At 47.3% G+C, this 23,042-nt stretch overlaps 1 protein-coding gene across 2 annotated transcripts in view; it reads left to right on the top strand.

The window, feature by feature from the left end:
* The window catches only part of P3H3 (prolyl 3-hydroxylase 3), a 35,435-nt gene extending 16,837 nt beyond the window's left edge, over positions 1 to 18,598 (top strand). For both annotated transcript variants that reach the window (XM_063435374.1, XM_063435373.1), the window contains 4 exons: positions 5,218 to 5,335; positions 6,660 to 6,735; positions 15,049 to 15,189; positions 18,156 to 18,598. In XM_063435374.1, the coding sequence (XP_063291444.1) occupies positions 5,218 to 5,335; positions 6,660 to 6,735; positions 15,049 to 15,189; positions 18,156 to 18,344 (524 nt within the window). In that variant the 3' untranslated portion in view covers positions 18,345 to 18,598. The remainder of the gene's footprint in view (positions 1 to 5,217; positions 5,336 to 6,659; positions 6,736 to 15,048; positions 15,190 to 18,155) is intronic.
* The last annotated feature ends 4,444 nt before the right edge of the window (positions 18,599 to 23,042 follow it).

Raw genomic sequence — 23,042 nt, 5'->3', positions numbered from 1 at the left:
TTTTCTTCTACTGACTATTGCCACTATGCAGGACAGGGAGGAAGGGCCAGAGGGCCTCACTACTGATTTTAACATGGACAATCCTGAGGGTGCTAATGCTTCCCAGGAATTTCAAGCCCTGTTAGATGCCACTATGGCTTCTTCCTTGCAAAAAGCTTTTGCTTCAGCCATGGGTGCTGTGTCTTCCTCCTTTTCTCAGTCCCTGCATACCATGCTATTATCTTCCCTAGCGGCCCCCACCCTCCTGGGTATGGGGACCCCCTCACCTACCCCAACTGTGCCTGGGGCCCCTAAGGCTAAGGCAAAGTCAAAACATGTCGACTCCCACTCCTCGATGCAGGTTCTACCTGCCATGACTGACGCGCTAGAGGCGGTCACTGATAGCGCGCTTCCCACGCGCAAAAGAGCCCCTGGCCGGGCTAAAAAGGCTAGAATGTGGAAACGGGCTAGGGCCCTGGATGATGGGTCGGATACCGACCGCAGTGTGGAGAATGAGTCTGACGCTATGGAGTATGACTCCTATGATGAGGGCGAGTCGGGTGAGGATCTACCCCTTACGGGACCTCTGCCGCTGCCTGTAGTCACGTGCAAGGCCCCACTGGGGATCGTAAGGCGCTGTTTGACCCTCAGGGCAACCCTCTATTCGACCCCGACGACCTCCGTCACCCCAGGCCAGCAGAGTGGGTTCCCCCGGACCATATCGCCCAATACGTGGCGTGGCGTATGCGTACCCCCCTTTCCAAAGAGGGTCGCAATAAGTTACGCGCCGAATGCCCCAGGCCTTCCCTACCGGGCTCGACTTGCAAGACCCCTGACATTGACCCCCAGATTGCACAGTTCCTGAACAAGTCAGGCTGGAAGCCCAAGAAGGGCCTGGACTACTCACTCAAAGGGTGCCAAGACAAGATCTTGGATACCATGGGCCCTCTATCCAAGCTGTACGAGCTTCTGGATGCCGCTAGAGCAAGCAATTCCGTTCTGGATGTTGACGTTGCCATAGGTTGGGTCCAGCGGGCTATCTGCCTATTGGGGAATGTGAATACTGCTATGTCTTCTGAGAGACGTAAGGCGATCCTTCTTAAGATCAACCCAAAATTGGCTGCCATGGCGGTGGCGGAGCCAGGTCCATCCGATGAAGGGATGTTATTCGGTACTACCTTCGTGAAAGACCTGGGATCGTATGTTAAGACCTTTACGGACATAGACAAGGCGCAGGCAAACATGAAGCGCATGTTCGCGCCCAAGGTTTTCGGAGGGGCCGCGCGTAGCAGGAACCGTCCACCCGGCCGTGGTTTTCGAGACTCATTTTGGGCCAACAGAGGTTCCTTCTTTCCATCCCGAGGATTTCAAGATCTGAGGACCCCTCCCTTCTTCCCAGCCAGAGGGAGATCTTGGGGCTCCAGATACCCCCGTGGTGCCACTTCGGGCAGACGTCCTTATGGTGTGTACCCTTTCTTTCCATCTCGCTCATGTTCGGGTGGCGGGAAGGCTGGCATTGTTTTACCGGGGGTGGGCAGATATGACTTCAGATGCTTGGCTACTGCAGTGCGTGCGGGGTTATCGCCTAGAGATTGTTTCTCTGCCTGTCCAAATTTCTGTCCCCAGGGAATTGTCCCTCCGGATCAGAACAGGATGATTTCGGCAGAAGTCGAGGAGATGTTGTCCAAAGGTGCTATAGAGGAATTGCCGTTTGCCGCTCCGGGCTTTACGAGCAATCTCTTCCTGGTGCCAAAGAAAGGAGGCAGAGTCCGCCCGGTGATAAATCTCCGTCCTCTCAACACGTTCCTCCGCTACCAACACTTTCAGATGGAAGGCACACATTGCCTCAGAGACCTCCTTTGACAGTCGGATTGGTTAACCAAGTTGGATCTGAAGGACGCGTATTTTACGGTTCCCATCGCGGAGGACCACAGGGATTTCCTTCACTTCACCTCCCACGGGAGGCGTTGGCGTTTTACCTGCCTGCCTTTCGGTCTATCCTCGGCTCCTTGGTGCTTCACCAAGGTCATGAAACCAGTGGTAGCGTTCCTTCGTACCCATGGAGTACGCCTCATTATTTACCTGGACGACATTTTAATCATGTCACAGTCCAGAGACCAGCTACTGTTACATTTGGACTGAACGATCAACCTACTGCAAAACTTAGGTTTCCTGATCAACTGGGACAAGTCGGCCCTGATTCCTACCCAATCCATGGAATTCTTGGGTTTCCGGGTGGATTCCATCCAGCAATTCCTATACCTACAGGAATCCAAGATAAAGACCATCCAGAAGGAGCTTCGACGAGCGCTTCGGGTGTCTGATTTGTCCATCAGACAGCTGGCAAGGCTTATCGGCCTGCTTGCAGTTTCCATGCAGGCGATATTCCCGGGCCCGCTACATTACCGAGCCCTCCAACATCTCAAGGGTTCATACCTCAGTTCGGAGCACTCCCACGAATCCCAGATACGACTGGACGAGGAATCCAGGGACGAACTGGTCTGGTGGTTGGCACACATGGAGGCCTGGAACGGAAGGGCCATTTTCGGTTCCGTTCCGGACGTAGTGATAGAGTCCGATGCCAGCTTACACGGCTAGGGTGCTCGTTGTGGCAACAGATGGTCCGAAATAGAGAAATCCTTACACATCAACTGTCTGGAACTCTTGGCAGGGGCCTTTGCGATTCGGAACCTTACCCCGGGTCGGGTGAACTGCTGCGTTCTCCTCAAGATGGACAACGTGTCAGCAGTCCGCTATATAAATCACCTGGGGGGAACCAGTTCAAGGATGTTGGCTCTACTGACAAAGGATTTTTGGCAATTTTGCCTTTACAACAACGTCTCTGTGACAGCGGAACACATTCCAGGTCTGGACAACTCGGGAGCGGACTGGAATTCCAGACATTTAAGAGACTCGGGAGATTGGCACTTGCACGTTTCGGTTTTCCAAAGCCTAGACAGACTGTGGGGACGGTTCACAATGGATCTGTTCGCTTCACGTCTGAACACACAACTACCGAAGTTTTACAGTTGGAGACTGGACACGGCAGCGGTGGCGACGGACGCTTTTCTCCAAGAGTGGCCATCGGGCCGTCTGTATGCCTTTCCTCCATTCAACATGATTGCTCGCACGATCTCGAAGTTGGTCCGTCACGACTGTTGCCTGGCACTGATCACCACCCTTTGGAGATCCTGACCGTCATTTCCACGCCTGATGGAGTTGTCGATAGATTACCCCCGACTGATCCTGAGCTTCTAGGACCTACTTCTGGATCCGGACGGGAACTCGCACGGGCTGGTGTTGCACCACCAATTGCCTCTGGTAGCGTGGCTCCTTTCAGGGGATCTTGGGTTGTCCCAAACGTTCCGCGATCAACTCTCCTGCTCCTCGATAACACCTGGGCTCCGGGCACAAGATCAGCTTACCGTGCTTCATGGAACTCATGGTCTAATTGGTGCATGGAACGAGCAATGGATCCCGTATCTGCCCTTATCCATCTTATCTTGGAGTTCCTCACATTCCTGTTTGACTCAGGCAAGGCGTACCGCACTATCAACCTTTTCCGCTCCGCTATTTCAGCTGGACATAGCGGTTTGGATGGTTCACCCTTCGGCAGACATCCTTTTGTATGTCGCCTCCTCAAGGGTATTCGCCTCGCCCGTCCTCCTAAGTCTCGTTTCTCTGCCTTCTGGGACGTCAAAGTGATGCTGCAATTTCTGTCCTCATGGTACCCTAACCAGGAATTGACCCTCAAGCAATTGTCATCCAAGCTGGTTATGTTACTCTGCTTGATCTCGTGTAGGAGGGTCTCCGACGTCAGGGCACTTGATTGGGACGCCATTGTTTTCACTCCCGAAGGTGTTGATTTCAACATATCCAGGAGGACAAAATCGGCTTCTAAGTCGTTTGTGTACCCTAGATTCTCGGGGTATCCTGCACTCTGTCCGGTGGATTGTCTAAAGGCCTATCTGGAAGCTACGCAGTCTCTGCGTTCGTCGGATTTACAACCCTTGTTCATTTCTTTTTGAGCACCTCACCGACCTGTTTCAACGCCGAATCTGGCACGTTGGGTGCGCTGGCTCTTATCTTTGGCGGGTATAGACACCTCTGTCTTCACGCCTCATTCTGTTCAGGGCGCTATGGCTTCGAATGTGTCTGCAGTTGGCTGTCGTTTGGAGGACATTATGCGAGCAGCGGATTGGTCTCGAGAATCGACCTTCCGCAACTTCTATTTCAGACCAATTGAACACATCGCATCTCAGGTGATAGCACAGCTTTGAACTTGCATAATATGAGCCTCCGTGTCTTTAATAAAATTCCCAGATTTTACTAGTAACATGACGTAAAGTCATGATTTTATTAAAGACACAGAGGCGAGTGTTATTCCTTCCCACCCTCCCGGTGTGGGGTCTAGGGATGAGATGCTGTTGGACTCTTCAGGTATGTCTCCATTTGGTCTGTTATTTATGGATTGCCTATAATATTTGTACAATTTTATATTAATTATACTTTATATTTTCCAGATATCAATTTTTCCCTATGATCTACCGACAGTTTTGACTTGTAAGTCTACAGTTTGGAGTTTGGTTATTACAATATTTCTATCTCTTTTTTTTTAGCTTGAAGTTATCGACCTCTTCATGTTTCCTGTTCTGGCCAAGTGGGATATCGTTCTTCTTACCTGGTCTTCGGTTTTCGCAAGAAAGAGGGGGATTGTGGGAGACACAGGCCTTATATAGCCACTTCCTCTACTGTGTTATTGGTTTCCTATGTGCCTATACAGTTTTTTCTTTCATTTTGATAATATTTATGTTCCTCTATCTTTGCTGCTGAGGAAATAAAGAAAGAGTTATACATAATACTCGCCTCCGTGTCTTTAATAAAACCATGACTTTGTCATGTTACTAGTAAAATCTGGGAATTATTACTGATATTGTATCAGATGATGATCTGAGCAGGTTTTGGTCTTTTTCCATTGCGTGCTGTAGATAAACCACATCACTAACACGGGTTATCTCTACCCATGCAAGGTTAATGGGCTAGAGTTTAGATCAATGCTAATTATTCTTAGCTACTTGACTACATTTCTTACTTACATTCCCACCATGGATGACTATTCATCTAATACTTTAGAAAATGAAATTAATAATGCAAGTAGGTAATGTTGTTTAAGACACAGATAAAATAAAATGTTGCATTCAACAATATGGTTTCCTATCTCTCTATATGTCATTTTAGGGGAACAGGACAGCCGAAATGACTTTAGTCACCCAGTTCATGCTGATAACTGTATACTGGACCCAGAGGAGAGGGAATGCTGGAAGGAGCCTCCTGCGTACGTACACAGAGACTACAGGTATGTTGTTGGAGAGATGGGTTGAGACAAAATATTTCTGTTCATTAATGTTGGAAGCTCAGAATTTGTTCGGAGATACTGCCTGCTGAAGAAATGATTGGGGATGTTGCACCCCATATGCAAGTGGAATGGTTGGGGTAGTTGAATGCATTAACCAGTTGGTAAAGTAGGATGGTGTATGCTGGATAAATTGTCAGGGAATGTGAAGATATCTGATGGAGAAATGGTTGGAGGAGTGACGTTGCGTTTACTGAAGGAGTGGTTGCAGGAGTAATTCTGTATGGTGGAGGAAAAGTTAAGTGATGGATGCGATCTTATAGAGGAATGGTTGAGTGAGGGATGCGGTATGATGGAGGAATGGTTGTAGGAGTGACATTGTGTTTACTGGGGGAATGGTGGAGTGAGCAATGCTGTATGACGGAGGAATGGTTAGAGGAGTGACATTGTATTTACTGGAGGAATGGTTGAGAGAGGGATGCTGTATGATGGAGGAATGGTTAGAGGAGTAACATTGTGTTTACAGGGGAATGGTTTAGTGAGGGATGCTGTATGATGGAGGAATAGTTAGAGGAGTGACATTGTGTTTACTGGAGGAACAGTTGAGAGAGGGATGCTGTATGACGGAGGAATGGTTAGAGGAGTGACATTGTGTTTACTGGAGGAATGGTTGAGAGAGGGATGCTGTATGACGGAGGAATGGTTAGAGGAATGGTTGAGAGAGGGATGCTGTCTGATGGAAATATGGTCTGGGGACCAGAATACTTTGTGATGGAAGAGTCTGTGTTTGCTGAAAGATGGAATGAGCCCCTGTGTGCTGTTGGAAGTGTAGAGAAGTAAGTCGTCTGTTAGAGGAATATCAGGGTAGGTGAACTCTGTGGGATAGAAATGCTTTTTTTTATTTGGGTTATGGTTGGAGAGAATGAATACTCTTTGTGGAGGAAATAGTTGGGGGCAAGGGATGATGTCTACTGGAGGAATGTTTGATGAATGAGGATGGTGTCTGCTGGAGGAATAGACTATGGGCAGGCAAGATGGCTGCTTAATAAATAGTTGTTGCCTGGGATAGCGACTGATGGATGTCTAGTGTAATGGTATATGTTTTCCAAAGAAATGTTTAGGTGGCTTTAATGGTGTATGATGGTGGACTGGATACGGAATTGGGATGGTGCCTCCTGAAGCTGCTGGTCTGGGGACTAATGTGGAGTTTTCTGGAGGAATAGTTGTGGCACTGGTGTGATGTCTGCAGGGAGAATGTTCTGGAAATTGGCAATGGTGTCTACTAAACAAATTGTCACTTGAACTGTTTGTAACTGTAAATTCACAGTGGTGTCCTATACCTGAATGACGATTTCCAGGGAGGAGACCTCTTCTTCACAGAATTAGATGCAACAACAGTAACGGTGAGTGGTGTCATTCAGACATCAAGTAGTACCAGACCTAATACTATGAAAGTGCAGATAAGATATTTATCTATAAAAAGTAAAGATAGCCATTAGGAGCACAATGTCTCAATACATATGTACACTCTGAGCTTATATCGTTCACTTAAAGTGGCACTGTCATGCCGAATTCCGTTTTTTTTTAACTCCCCTCCCGCCTCAACTACATCCAATCGACCCCCTAGTCATCCCCAAATGCCCCTATGCCCCCCACATTACCTATTTTTTATTCTTTATTTTCTGCCCCGATCTATATTCAGGGCGCCGCCATCTTTGTGTGGGTAGGTGAAGTCCCTGTGGGACACGTCATCTACCCACACTAGACAGACTGTGAGATTCCCGCACATGCCCAGTGAAACACCTGGACATGCGAACGGGAATTTCATCTATTCATTCATTCATCAGACAGACGAATGAATGAATAGAAAAAATCAGACGAACAAACTAACACTGTGTATCAGTGTTCGTTTGTTCGTTCGGTTTATTACAAGGAGGGAGCTACCGGCGTGCAGCTCCCTCCTTGTAATATGTAAAGACAGAAGCGGTGGGGAGCTATGCTCCCCACCACTTCATAAGCCCCCCAGGTCCCCTCCTCACTCTATGGGGGTCAATATGACCCCCATAATAGCACAAGGGAGATTAAAATCTCCCCAATGCCCCTACTCGCTATATTGCGAGTAGGGGCATGTCCACTAAACAGTGAGCAGCCTGTGGCTGCTCACTGTAAAAAAAAAAAAAAAAAAAAAAAAGGGTAATAAGGGGGGGACGGGGGACCTACTGTCCTCCCCCGCCGGCCCCCACCCCTGGACGGCGGGTGGGGGCCATAATGGGAATGAGGGGGGACCTACTATCCTCCAGCCCCCGGCCCCCACCCCTGGGCGGCGGGTGGGGGCCCTAATGGAAAAAAGGGGGGGGGGGACCTACTGTCCTCCCCCCCCCGGCCCCCACCCCTGGGCGGCGGGTGGGGGCCATAATAGTAATAAGGGGGGGATCTACTGTCCTCCCCCCCCCCCCGGCCCCCACCCCTGGGCGGCGGGTGGGGGCCATAACGATAATGGGGGGGGACCTACTGTCCTCCCCCCGCCCCCACCCCTGGGCGGCGGGTGGGGGCACTAAGTAAATTCCCCCCCCCCCCCATCAAGGTGACTAGGGGTGCCCAAGCCCCTAGTCACCCACCCCCCACCCAAATAAAAAATGCCCCTACCTACCCCCCTCACCCTAAAAAATAGTGAGGGGGGAATAAAATTGCTAACCTGTAAAGTAAAATTAAACTTACCATTCGACGTCTTCTTTTTTCTAAAATCTTCATTTTTCAGCCCCAAAAAAGGCCAAATAAAAAACCATCATAGCCGTCGAACTAAAAATAAAATAAAAAACCCGAGCGCAAAAAAAAAAAAACCCGACGAAAAAGAATAAACCCGAGCGCACAAAAAAATAATCCATCTTCACCCATGGAGGGCTCCGCGCAGACTGAGCTCCGCAGGGCGGGGCAAGGCTTATAAAGCCTTGCCCCGCCCTGCAATTAGCCTAAGAACACTCTGATTGGTGGGTTTAAGCCAATCAGAGTGCTCTTTGTCATTTTACAAGCGTGGGAAAGTTCTTTGGAATTTTCCCACGCTTGTAAAATGACACAGAGCACTGTGATTGGATGGCTTGAAATCCATCCAATCACAGTGCTCTGTGTCATTTTACAAGCGTGGGAAAATTCCAAAGAACTTTCCCACGCTTGTAAAATGACACAGAGCACTGTGATTGGATGGATTTCAAGCCATCCAATCACAGTGCTCTGTGTCATTTTACAAGCGTGGGAAAATTCCAAAGAACTTTCCCACGCTTGTAAAATGACACAGAGCACTGTGATTGGATGGCTTGAAATCCATCCAATCACAGTGCTCTGTGTCATTTTACAAGCGTGGGAAAATTCCAAAGAACTTTCCCACGCTTGTAAAATGACACAGAGCACTGTGATTGGATGGATTTCAAGCCATCCAATCACAGTGCTCTGTGTCATTTTACAAGCGTGGGAAAATTCCAAAGAACTTTCCCACGCTTGTAAAATGACACAGAGCACTGTGATTGGATGGCTTGAAATCCATCCAATCACAGTGCTCTGTGTCATTTTACAAGCGTGGGAAAATTCCAAAGAACTTTCCCACGCTTGTAAAATGACACAGAGCACTGTGATTGGATGGATTTCAAGCCATCCAATCACAGTGCTCTGTGTCATTTTACAAGCGTGGGAAAATTCCAAAGAACTTTCCCACGCTTGTAAAATGACACAGAGCACTGTGATTGGATGGATTTCAAGCCATCCAATCACAGTGCTCTGTGTCATTTTACAAGCGTGGGAAAATTCCAAAGAACTTTCCCACGCTTGTAAAATGACACAGAGCACTGTGATTGGATGGCTTGAAATCCATCCAATCACAGTGCTCTGTGTCATTTTACAAGCGTGGGAAAATTCCAAAGAACTTTCCCACGCTTGTAAAATGACACAGAGCACTGTGATTGGATGGATTTCAAGCCATCCAATCACAGTGCTCTGTGTCATTTTACAAGCGTGGGAAAATTCCAAAGAACTTTCCCACGCTTGTAAAATGACAAAGAGCACTCTGATTGGCTTAAACCCACCAATCAGAGTGTTCTTAGGCTAATTGCAGGGCGGGGCAAGGCTTTATAAGCCTTGCCCCGCCCTGCGGAGCTCAGTCTGCGCGGAGCCCTCCATGGGTGAAGATGGATTATTTTTTTGTGCGCTCGGGTTTTTTCTTTTTCGTCGGGTTTTTTTTTTTTGCGCTCGAGTTTTTTATTTTATTTTTAGTTCGACGGCTATGATGGTTTTTTATTTGGCCTTTTTTGGGGCTGAAAAATGAAGATTTTAGAAAAAAGAAGACGTCGAATGGTAAGTTTAATTTTACTTTACAGGTTAGCAATTTTATTCCCCCCTCACTATTTTTTAGGGTGAGGGGGTAGGTAGGGGCATTTTTTATTTGGGTGGGGGGTGGGTGACTAGGGGCTTGGGCACCCCTAGTCACCTTGATGGGGGGGGGAATTTACTTAGTGCCCCCACCCGCCGCCCAGGGGTGGGGGCCGGGGGGGGGGGCAGTAGGTCTCCACCCCCCTTATTACTATGATGGCCCCCACCCGCCGCCCAGGGGTGGGGGCCGAGGGGGGAGGACAGTAGGTCCCCCCCCCCCTCTTATTATCATTATGGTCCCCACCCGCCGGCCAGGGGTGGGGGCCGGGGGGGGGGAGGACAGTAGGTCCGTCCCCCCCCTACTACTATTATGGCCCCCACCCGCCGCCCAGGGGTGGGGGCCTGGGGGGGGAGGACAGTAGGTCCCCCCCCCCTATTACTATTATGGCCCCCACCCTCCGGCCAGGGGTGGGGGCCGGGGGGGGAGGACAGTAGGTCCCCCCCTACTACTATTATGGCCCCCACCCGCCGCCCAGGGGTGGGGGCCGGGGGGGAGGACAGTAGGTCCCCCCCCCCCCCCTACTACTATTATGGCCCCCACCCGCCGCCCAGGGGTGGGGGCCGGGGGGGGGAGGACAGTAGGTCCCCCCCCTCTTATTACCATTATGGCCCCCACCCGCCGGCCAGGGGTGGGGGCCGGGGGGGGAGGACAGTAGGTCCCCCCCCCCCTACTACTATTATGGCCCCCACCCGCCGCCCAGGGGTGGGGGCCGGGGGGGAGGACAGTAGGTCCCCCCCCCCTCATTATCTTTATGGCCCCCACCCACCGCTCAGGGGTGGGGGCCGGGGGGGGGGGACAATAGGTCTCCCTCCCTTATTTTACTTTACGGCCCCCACCCGTCATTTAGGGGTGGGGGGCAATATTTTTTTTTTTTTTCTACAGTGAGCAGCCACAGGCTGCTCACTGCTTACTAAACATGCCCCTACTCGCGGTATAGCGAGTAGGGGCATATTATTTACTAATACCAAGTCATTTTTACTTGGTGTTAGTAAATTTGGCTGAAAGACCAGTTTAGGTCTTTCAGCCTTTTAGTAGATAGCTCCCTGATACCGTGGGAATTAGGGAGTTATCTACTAAGCGGCTGTAAGATGCAGCCACAGCAATGAATAGGATCGGAGTTTCATTCATTTGAATGAAATTCCGATCCGAACAAAGTACCGAATTGCATCCTAACACCAATGGAGAAACAGTGCTCATTCTGTTAGGATGCAATTCGGCAGTTTTGCCGGCGTTCTGTCTAAGTGACAGGACGTTCGGCAATACTGACAAGAAGCATTGTGGGAACAGGGAGGAAAGCTAGGGATCATGGGAAAATTGCTCTGACCAGCGGAAATGAAGCACACTTTGCTCCTCCGCTGGTCAGAGCTGGTCAAGCGGAGGAATCCTCCATAAGACAGAGTCCCTACTTTGTCTTATGATTTTAAAGAAAACTAAAGAAGACAGGAAGAAAAGAATAACAGATCCCGAGAGAGGGGGAGGAGAGGAAGAGATTGAGGAAAGGTAAGTTCGGCATGACAGTGCCGCTTTAACAGTCTAAATCAAACACAATGTTTCATCTTATTATGTATTTAATTTGAAGACTTTATCTCCAGACTGTACATCTGAAGGAAAGTTTGCAACTTATGATGTCCCCACTAAAGTTATAGCATGGAGGGAAAAACCTAGTGTTAAAGGACGACTATAGGATCAGGAATACAAACATGTATTCCTGACTCTATAGTGTTAAAACCACCATCTTGCCTCCCTAAATATAGTAAAAGCTTGCTTGTATTCAAGTCTGCAGCTGCTGGCTCTGTCCCGTCTGCCTCAGGCATGCCTGTTGTATGCTGACATTATCAGAAGTGATTCTGTGAGCCAATCAGAATGCTTTCTCATAGGATTGGCTGAGACTGTCAATGAGGCAGATCAGTGGCATAGCCAGCACAAGTCAAATCCGCATCTCCTCATAGAGATTAATTGAATCAATGCATCTCAATGAGGAAAGTTCTGTGTCTCAATGCAGAGGGTGGACACAGTGGGCACAGTGAGCAGCACTGCCCCAGGAAGCAACTCTACCAGCCATCTGAAGAGTGGCCAGTTGTCCAGTGGCCAGTTATCACTAGGCTGTAATGTAAACACTGAATTTTCTCCAAAAAAGACAGTGTTTATAGCAAAAAGAATGAAGGGAATGATTATACTCACCAAAACAAATACAATAAGCTGTAGTTGTTCTTGTGACTATACTGTCCCTTTAAAGGGACACTGAAGTCACTGTAATAATTTCATCTCATTGAATTGGTTATAGTGCCTGAAGTCCTCTGGCATTATCTCCCTATTCATTGTTAAACCATTTTTGAGCATTTTAACACTAAATAAGAATCCAGGCCCTACTGGATGCGTGGCTAAACCAAATATTTACTATCCTTTAAAACCAGACCAATTCATACCAGCAGTGGGCATAGTGATAGGTTTAAAGCAGTCAACTGATACTCTCAGCCAATCACAGCCAGCAATTGCTGCTCAGATCAATGTTTCCTCATTAGTCTAAGCAGCACAGAGGAGGTGGGCTGCTGGGGACACTTATTATTATTATTATTATTAAAACTTTAGAAATTTTTTAATGCTGAATGAAGGGACTGTGCCAGTGGGCTCCTGACACTATAACGACTTCAATGAGATGAAGCTGTTATGGTGCCTACAGTGCCACTTTAAGATTTTGCCACAATGCCATAGTTTATTTAATTTTAATTCCATATATGTGTAGTAATACGTATGAATGTGCTGTATGCTACTTGTATTCATTTGTAAATGAGTTACCATGCTTGATAGCAGGGTAAGTGTGGGATGCCTTATTGATGGTGTCTTACATTTTCTTTCCGGTGTTTATAATTGCTTAATGAGTAAATGCATTCTGTGCTGGCCTTTATGTTAATATCTCCATCCATGCTCCTGATAATACAATTGTATGGTGCCATTCAGTATCTATAAGTTTGGTTTGGAGTAGTTCACCACTTCTGGTACAAATGTTCACAGCCCTTAGACATGTTCACATTTTATAGTTACAAACCAATTCACTGACAAACATCAGTCAGTGAAATTTTGACATGGAGTGCCATTATGTCTATCATTAAAACACAGAAACGATACGGTACTCAGCATTTCATCTAGAGATAGCTACCCACCCTCAATTAACTGGGTAAGGAGGACATAAGCAAGAGAGATGTCCAGTAGGTCAAAGGAAAATCTGAAGTAGCCTGTGAAATCCTTGGGTGAGAAGGCTGAAACAGACTATGTGATGGTAGTTAAAGCTGTGGATGAAAATATATAGGTCTGATCTAGTATTGGATGATATCAAAAGACGTGATGCACAGCAAAAATGTAAATATATTGGAAGGATTTATTAGTGGCATTAATACTATAGCTCTTAATGCTCTGTGAACACTATTGGCACGGTGTAGAATGATGGTGACAGCGGCAGGTTGTGGAGATACTTTCCATTGACCTGGAAACTAGTCCTCATTAAGGACCAGTTCTAGAGGAATGTCTGTTTCAGACGCAAGGATCCTGGGACGGTAATGGGGGTTCCAAAACATTTAGCATCTAACACCTAAATGTCTAGAATAACCCTAGTATTACCACAAAAAAAGCGCGCTACGCAGACAATCTGGATAGTGTAATGTACAGTAAGCAGTAATGGGGAGAACTCACATGGACCAGAGCCCTATCACCCCTGGCTCTGGGTTTGAAAAGATCCACTGGAAAGGGGAGTATCCCCACACTGTGCTGACAGGATCTGGATGGTAGGCTCCCAGTGAACAGATGATTCTATGCAATACAGGACAGAGAGAGGCAGATCCCATGGAGAGCCGGCTCCGTTTTCTTCCCGTGCGTCCTCTCGAGCCAGTGAGGAGATCAGAGAGCTCCCTCACCGGCCCAAATGCCCTTTGTTAGAGGAGAGGGGGCAGGAGGACCCGGAGGCAGGGGGAGGGACTTAGGAGGCAGATCGCTCCTCGCGCAAGCGGGCTGTGTGGAGCGTTGCCGCGCGTTGCTATTGCAATGCTCCACACAGCATTCTGCACGCGGGAGGACAGGAGACAGCCTGCAGCAAGAGGAGTTGTAAGCTATACAGAACTAACCACTGGACCACCAAAGGTAAGAAGGAGGGAGGTGAGGATAAAAACTTTATTAATGTATAGCAGTATTAAAAAAAACAACAACACACATTTGCTACCTGCACCCCTCAAACTCTGCCACACACACAGACAGCCCCCCCCCCTACACACAGCACTACTCACACACACACAGCCCCCTCCCACACATACATCACTCTTCACACACAGCACTCCTCACACACACACAGCACCATGTGTGGGTATTCAGCGGACACTGTCTGTACTTAGCAGTCTGTCTGTGTGTGTATATTCAGCAGTCTGCCTGTGTGTGTATATTCAGCAGTCTGCCTGTGTGTGTATATTCAGCAGTCTGCCTGTGTGTGTATATTCAGCAGTCTGCCTGTGTGTGTATATTCAGCAGTCTGCCTGTGTGTGTATATTCAGAAGTCTGCCTGTGTGTATATTCAGAAGTCTGCCTGTGTGTATATTCAGCAGTCTGCCTGTGTGTATATTCAGCAGTCTGCCTGTGTGTATATTCAGCAGTCTGCCTGTGTGTATATTCAGCAGTCTGCCTGTGTGTGTGTATTAAGCAGTCTGCCTGTGTGTGTGTATTAAGCAGTCTGCCTGTGTGTGTGTATTGAGCAGTCTGCCTGTGTGTGTGTGTGTGTATTGAGCAGTCTGCCTGTGTGTGTATTGAGTAGTTTGTGTGTGTATTAAACAGTCTCTCGTGCAGAGGGAACTTGCTGTCATTTCGGATCTGAACTGCCCGTACAGGTAGGACCAGTCTGATATGCTTCAAATATGTTCTCTCTGTAATGGCACAAGTTGAGCTAAAACCAGCTTGAGATTTGAGCGAGGACCCACCGAAGGTCAGGCTAAATGAGCTGGTATTTTTCTCTATTTACCAGTCGGTGTGTGTTCAGCAGTCGGTGTGCTTGTGTGCGTGTATGTATGTATTGAATTTGTTGGAGGTACTAATAAATTAATAAGCTTAATTTTATCTATAATTTAAATTTTTATTCCTGTGAGTTGTGTGTAGGCAGGACTCCTATGCACTGCTTTGCCCTGGGGCCCATAATGTTGTTAAGATGGCAGTGAGTGCAGGATATTATTGTTTTTTGGGCTTTACTCAGTATATAATAATTTATGTTTGTGGTTCTATTATTGTTTTGTTTTTGCTGCACTTGTAATTTTTTTCTGTAAAACAGGCGGAAATTCGTCCCAGCTGTGGCCGTTTAGTTCTGTTTGGTGCCGGAGGTGAGAATGCCCACGGGGTACGTGCAGTGACTCGGGGAACTCGATGTGCCATAGCCCTATGGTTCACCAAATCTGCAGTGCATGCAGAGCAGGTAACATTTACAGAGTGGTAGCACCAGGGGCAGCTCTAGACTTTGCAAGGCCTTAGGCGAAACTCAAACATGAGGCCCCCCCACTAACACCATTACTGGAAAAAAAAATAGGGGTTGCCTTGTGTGTGCATAAGGAGCTGTACCTATATTGAATGACGAGCTTGCAGCGTTGGATACAGAGAGGTAGTCTCTGTATTCGTCTTCAGAGGCTTGCATTGTCACAGCTCCCTATGCCGCTGCATTGTGAGCACTTTGACTGTAGTTATGGCATAATTTGCAATAAACAAATTTAATTTGCAATTATGCTAATCATTTATACACGATTGCTGGGTATGGTTGTATAGCCTGGCAGTCATGTATACATAAGTGCCAGTGTGAAGGGGTTATTTGAAAAATGAACATTTTGGTTGGGCTTTTAAAAAAAAAAAAATACATATATATATATTTTTCCAAATAATAAAGTTACAGATAAGAAAACAATGTCATAGACATTTCCCCACATATTCTAAATTCCTTTACATGTATATTATCATTTATGTGTTTACCCATGTATTGTATATATATATATGTTGCTTGCAACTTTATCTTTGCATTGCCCATATCATACGACAGACACGCACACATTTAAACACTAATACACAAATACATATACACACTGATACATGCACATGCATACACACACAAACACACTGATGCACAGAGACACTAAAACAGACATACAGTCACAATGTGTTTATCTGGCTGTGTGTATTTCTGCATGTGTCTGGTATTGTCTGCCTGTGTATGTGCCTGAGAATGCGTCTGACAGTGATTATCCTTGTATGTGAATGTATGCTTCTGTGAGCATGTGTATGTTTGTGTCTGGGACCGTATGTGTGTGTGGTAGCTGCTTGCTGTGTTTTGTGTATATGGGGGGCAGCCTGTGGCCTTTGTGCACTTTTGTCTTTGGTGAAGCTATATTTTATAACTTTATATGTATGATGATTGTCTTCAAGGGTAACTGTGACAGGGTGACAAGAGGAAACTGTGGCAGGGTGAGTTTGATGGATGAGGGGGTGAATGAGATGGGGTCGTGGGGTAAGTGTGAGAATGAGGGAGGGTGACAGGGTTAGAGGAGGGAATGTTACAGGATTAAATTGTTTATGTGACAGGATGAATGTGGCTTGGTTGGGGTGTATATGGCATTATTGGAGTGAGTGTAACAGGGCAAGGGGGGTGAATGTGACAGGGTGAGTGTGGCAGAGTCATGGGGGGGTGATAGGATAAGAGGTGTAAATGCAATAGGGTGAGTGTGTGCAGGGTTGGAGGAGGGAGTGTGACAGGAAGAGAAGTGGAGCATGACAGTGAGAGAAAGGGTGAGTGTGGCAGGATTGGGGGGGTGTGGCAATGTGAGGGGAGGTGCGGTTTGAGTGGAGGGGGTGAGAGTGACAGGATTAGGAGGGATTGAAGTGGGTGTGGCAGGGTTAAAGGGGTGATAGTGTGTGTGGGGAATGGTGACAGGGTGTGTCATGGGGGTGACTTTGTGAGTGGAGGGGATGACAGAGTGAAATGGCGTGACAGAGAGTGCAGGAGGCTGACAGTGTGGAGTAGGGTGACAGATTGTGGAAAGGAGTAACAGAGTGTGAAAGAGGGGGACAGGTCACTGAGGGAGGGGGTGACAGGGAGTGACAGGTGGCAGAGTGAAGGGGGGACAGGGGGCTGAGGGAGAGGATGACAGGTGGCGGTGACAGGGCAAAGTGAGTGAAGGGGGGGACAGGGGGCTGAGGGAGGGGATGACAGGTGGCGGTGACAGGGCAGAGTGTGGGAAGGAGGGGGTGAAAGGCTGAGGGTGGGGGTGACAAGAGGCTGAGGGAGGGGGTGACAGGTGGCGGTGACAGGGGGCAGAGTGAGGGAAGGAGGGGGTGATGGGGGCTGAGTGAGAAATTACAGAGGGCAGAGTGAGGGAAGTAGGGGGTGACAGGGTGCGGAAGGAGGGGGTAACTGGGCTTAGTGAGGGGTGACGGGGCAGAGTGAGGGAAGTAGGGGGTGACAGGGGGCAGTGTGAAGGGGTGACGGGGCTTGGTGAGGGGGTGACAAGTGTCAGGGAGGGAGGGGGTGGCAGTGTGAGGGAAGGAGGGGTAATAAAAATACCTTTTCTTTTCCCTCCGCCGGGTGTGAGCTGCAGACCATGTGATAGGAGTCTTGAGATCTCCAAAAGTCAGAGCATTGCCGTGGTAACCCGCGGCAACGCTCTGATTGGCTGGGGATCGCGAGACACCTCCGTCTACAGCTCACTCCCGACTGACCGTTGGCTCTCTGGGCAGACTGGAGGGGCCTCGCACCCGGCGGCATAGAGGGCAAGCCGCAGGGCCCCCTCCTGATGTCGGGTCCTCAGTCATGGACCAAGGACCCGACATGTAAGTCTGCCCTAAGGTGATTTAGGCGGCGGCGAGGCCATAGGCGGCCGCCGTCTAAATCGCCTAATTAGAGAGACTCCATTAGGTAGCACCATTTGTCTGACCAAAACCTTGGTGTCGTTCTCTGACTCCTGTCTGTGTGCATGGGCCCCTGATCCCTGTCTGTGTGCCTAGGCCGCTGACCCTTATTTGTTACCTTGACTCCTGTCTGTGTGCCTGGACCCCTGACCCTTATCTGTTACCCTGGCCCCTGCGTGTGTGAATGGGCCTCTACCCTTATGTTACCTGGACCCCTGTCTGTGTGCCTGGGCCCCCAAAACGTATGTTATCTTGACCCCTGTACTTGTGCCTGGGCACCAGACCCTTATCTGTTACCCTGACACTTGTCTATCTGCCTGGGCCCCCGACCCCTGTATGTGTGCCTGTCTCACCTACCACTGTCTTCTTTCCAGTCCCCCCTGACTCAGGTCTGCTCCTTGAACCCTCTCTATAGGAATGCCCAACTTTCTGAGTGCTTAATTCCTGTCTGTATTTGGCATTAATTTGCTAAATTTGTTTTGCACGTGATAGGAGCGCTCTCTGGCGAGTGATCTCATGATGGGAAGTGACGGCCACAAGCAAAATAAAGAGAGTGAGACCAAAAACACTGGGAGAGAAACTTCTGGCCGAGAGACCTTTGCCAGCAAGGAAGAGCCGGAGAGACCTTCTGGGCGGAGACAGAAAAAGAGAGTAAACAGAAAATTCGAAGATGAGCTATAGAGACAGCTCAGGGACTGCCGGGGGAGGGAAGGGTTAATGTGACTTTACCTTGCAGAAATCTAGCTGCTACATGGGTATTGGTGCAATGATCTGCAGATCTCAAGTACAGAAGAGAAGAATTGTGTGATGCTCTGCAGATACGCAGCAGGACATGGACATTTTGGTTTTGATTAAAGGTTAATGTGCTGGTCACTGGCACGGGATGTGTTAATATGTGTAATTTTTATAATAAAACCTTGTGTTTCCTCTCTGTGGCTGGAGGGTAGAAGGTGAATTAATATCCTGCATCTGCCAAAATCTCCAAATACACCGCTTAGTAAATACCCAGAGGGGGCTGAGAGAGATTCCCTTATATGGAGAGAATCTGAGAGAAAGGAGCTGACTGACAGTGTACGAGACAGACTGAGAGACAGTAAGAAACGTCTATGAGAAACAGAAAGTACAAGTTCAATAGGAAACATAGGTTTAGTCATTTAACTGGGAGTTGTTGAGAACCCACCAGTGAATTGTAATTTATTGGCCAATCAGCCCCAAATATCTGATATTTCAGAGCCATTTTCTGTATTATATTTTGCAGGCATGCACTCATAAACTCCCCAATTAGCTGGAACTGTGTTTTCTTTCACTTTTTTAGATTATTTTATATTCGTTTATTGGATATCAGAGTTGGCACAGTGGGTTTACAATCCTTTTCTTTTTCTTTCCTAATCCACCTAACAATGCCTTTTTTTTTACTCTGGTCATTGAGCCTAGCTTAAAGAACCTTTAACCCCTTAAGGACACATGACATGTGTGACATGTCATGATTCCCTTTTATTCCAGAAGTTTGGTCCTTAAGGGGTTAAGGTAATAAATTGAGGTCTAGCCATAGGCCGAATATTGTGATGTAACAAAGAATGCAAGAACACCACAACTGCCGACCGGGATGTGCCCCTCTTCTCTGGGTGAAATCACAATATGTGATCTGGCATAGACGCCAGATTGAAACATGTTGGAGTACACTAATGAATTCTGTATTCCGAATGCACTGTGTGAGAGTGTTGCCCAATCAGAATGTACTTCTCTTCTCTGGGTGACATCACAAAATATGAGCTGGCATGGAGGACACTTATGAACTCTGTATTCTGATGGAGACCTGGCAAGAATAGAGAGAAGGTAGTTATAAGTAAGAGTATGCAGTTTCTGACATTACAATTTGTGTGAGTGCGAGGGAGTTAATATTGTTCCTTTCAACTAATTTGTTAATAAAATTTTTCAGGTTTGTTTAATCAAATTAGAGCAAGTGGAGCGCTCTGTATGTCTGTGCACTAGCGTATATCCTTGTCACGGTCCCCCCTCCCCTCACTGTCTAAACTCACTTCTGATAGCTACTCTGCAATTGACCAACCTTTCCTGTTACTGTCTAATCTGTCTTTTAACAGTCTATCCTCACTTCTGATATTCAGTTTTTTTCCCCTGACATTCTCACTTCTTGATTACAATAGGTCCTCTACCTGCAACTCCCCCTGCCCTCCACATTTAACTGTCACCTTTACTATGAATGTCATCAATTTGTGCTCTGTCACCTGCCTGTCAACCATTACATCCAACTGTCATCCCTGCCAGATAACTATCACACGTTTACTTTGTTGCACTTCAAACACCCTTTTACTTGTCATTGCTGTTCAATGTGATCTCTGTCCCCAAACTGGTCTGGCCTGACCTTATCTGGCCATTTTTGTTAATTTGAGACATTACTCCCACTGTCCCCATTTATGCCTTACTCTACCCCAATTTTTGATGTCACCTCAGTCCCGAAGTTATGAAAGCCTGCATCCACTGTTTGACAACTGCCAGCCCACCTTGTGACTGTCACCCTCTCAATCCCTGATTGTGTAAACAGGGGATTCCTAACTCCGTCCTCAAGTGCCCCCTACCAGTCCAGGATTTATGGATTAACCTGTTGTGTCTAAAGTGTGTTTTATTTTTCTAAAACCCTTTAGACCAGTGGTTCCTAACCCGGTCCTTAAGTACCCCCTAACAGTCCAGGATTTAGGGATTACCCTGTTGTGTGTAAGGTGTTTTTAGAAGAAGAAAAATTAAATAAATAAAAACCACTTTAGACACAACAGGGTAATCCCTAAATTCTGTACTGGTAGGGGGTACTTGAGGACTGGGTTGAGAACCCCTCCCTTAGACACACCTGGGTAATAACCTAAATCCTGGACTGTTAGGTGGTACTTGAGGACTGGATTGGGAACCACTGGTCTAAACTAATCCCATACTGTCTAACAACACGCCCCATAGCGCAAGACTGCCTCACCTATATGTTATATCCTTGTGGCTGTCTCTGCTTACTGTTTTGACTCAATAGCTTTCTATATATCTGTGTTTGTCACTACTTTATCTCTGACTTTCTCTCAATGCTGTCTCATTGCTCACGTCTGTCTATGCCTGGATGTCCCTAAACTCACTTGTAGTCTATATGGGGGTAATTATGTAGTTGGCATAAAGGTTAGTTGGCAGCTAAGAAAAAGGGGCATGAGATGGGTGACAGCACAAAGGATATATGTAATAATGGCTATTAAATTATTAGTTTGTTGGTTGTTTTTTTCTACTAACATTGGCATTCCATGTCATCTTTATTATTTGTTGTTATTGAAAATAATTTCCTAGACATCCATTACAAATATGAGTGGGTGGGGGGCACAGATAAAAGACTTATCCCTGGGGGGCCTGACAGGTAGAGCTATACTTGGAGAGATAATGGCAGTGCCAGGACAGATAGAATGGTTGCCATAGTGGGAGGGCAATGCCACAACAGTTAATGTCAGCAGAGGTAGTACAGTGAGAGTTTAGGCACTCCTAAGAGAGGTGGTAGTGCCAGGAGAAGAAGGTACTTGCCAGGAGAGTTAGGGTAATACCAGGAAAGGTAGGGTAGTGCCAAAAGAGTGAAATGCAATGCCACGGAGGTAAGGCATAGCAGTGCTGGGGAGTTTTGGACACAGCACTCCCAGGAGAGTTCAGGCACAAACAGTAAAAGGTAGGGTAGTGCCAATCCATTTCTAGGCAAGGTAGGACAGATTGTACCAGGACGGTAGGGCAGAATGTGCCAGGAGAGGTAGGGGAGATTGTGCCAAATAAAGTATGGCAGTGCCAGGAGAAATATGGCAAACTGTGCCAGGAGAGATAGGGCAGTGCCAAGAGAGGTAGGGCAGTAACAGGTGGGGTCTGGCAGTGCCAGTAGAGATAGGGCAGTGCCAGGAGAGGCAGGGCAGGGCAGTGCGGGGGTTATGGAGTATTATCTGCTTTGCTCAGGATAACAGCAGGTTCAACAGATGCAGCTCAAGAGGATTTACTAGAAGCTAAAATCAGAAAGCAGAAAACACAGCAACGCGCCTGACTCCACTAACCAGTCTCACGTTCCCATTATCCTGAATAACAGAACCCAGCCAATAAATATCTCCATTATTCACATATTTCTAAAAATCATCTCCCATTAATCAGACATTTTTAACTGAAACATTACAATCAGAACTTTTATGATACCGGTTTGTTGTGAATGGGAAATGTGCGGACAGCTGGGGAATTAGTGCTAATACAGGCCATTATAACAGCCCCTATAAGGACAGTCTGTCATCATTCCCAATCCTGGGAAGCTCTGCTGTATACACTTGGGCCCCTCTGTACTCTGCTATGAAATATAGACCTTAAACTGCCAATGGTGGAGACCTAAAATACCAGCTGCAAAATTCAGGCTAAATTAGTCAGATTGTGACTATAGTTAAATTGGAGAATTTTCTAAATCAGCAAGTTTTGGTTAATTTTACAAACCATTTTTTAATTCATACTTTAGTGAATATAGGACTTATGTGCTTGGATGGGGTGATTTACATAGGCTATCATTGGGCTCTGTCATACCAGATCAGCATTGTGGACATTCCCCGACAGTCCTGGGCACTCTCTTCCAATCCAGCAACCCTATGCCGGAATCGATGACATCAGACATTGTTCCGATGTTGGCAATGATGCAGATCTATCTCCGCCTCTGCCTCTCTTTATGCTAGCCCGCATCTTGTGTGAACGCCCTGCCAGTACTCTCTACCCACACAATGTGGGTCTCATTTAGTTTTGGAGCAAAACGTAACTTGAATCAATCAGAGGCCACAGCCCACAGGGGCCTCTTTATATGTCCTGTCATGGTTTGCAAGCCCGAGAGTGCATTCATATTTGTCTTGGTTTACTGGTAACTGACTTGGCTTTGTTTCACCGATTATTCTGTATTCTGATATCCCTGCCCCTTGGCTCTGTTATACTCAGTTATCCGTCTGTCTCCGATCCTGACCTTGGCTTGTATTTGACTATTATACAAGGTCTGTCCAGAAAAAGTCCAGCCATTGTTAATATAACGAGAACGGTTTTGCGCCACATCAATGTAACGTGGTAGTGGAGGAGAGTGGACTAGAATGCACATGTGTGAACAATGACGACTTGATTGTACTAGTCAGTGGGGTCGCTAGATGCCGTTGAGTGAGCATGTGTACTGTGTGGCCGTCACTTTCAAAATTACTGAACGAGTACAGCAACAAATCTGCAACAAATTTAAGCTTGTACATTCCTCCACAGAAACTATTCAGATGATTAAGAGTGATTAATGACATTCGGGTAAATACGACGAGGCAACTGATGGAGATTCCAACAAAGGATTTCGCTAAATGT

Source organism: Pelobates fuscus, chromosome 10, assembly GCF_036172605.1.
Source record: "Pelobates fuscus isolate aPelFus1 chromosome 10, aPelFus1.pri, whole genome shotgun sequence".
NCBI lineage: Eukaryota > Metazoa > Chordata > Amphibia > Anura > Pelobatidae > Pelobates > Pelobates fuscus.
This window is presented reverse-complemented; position numbering and strand designations above follow the sequence as displayed.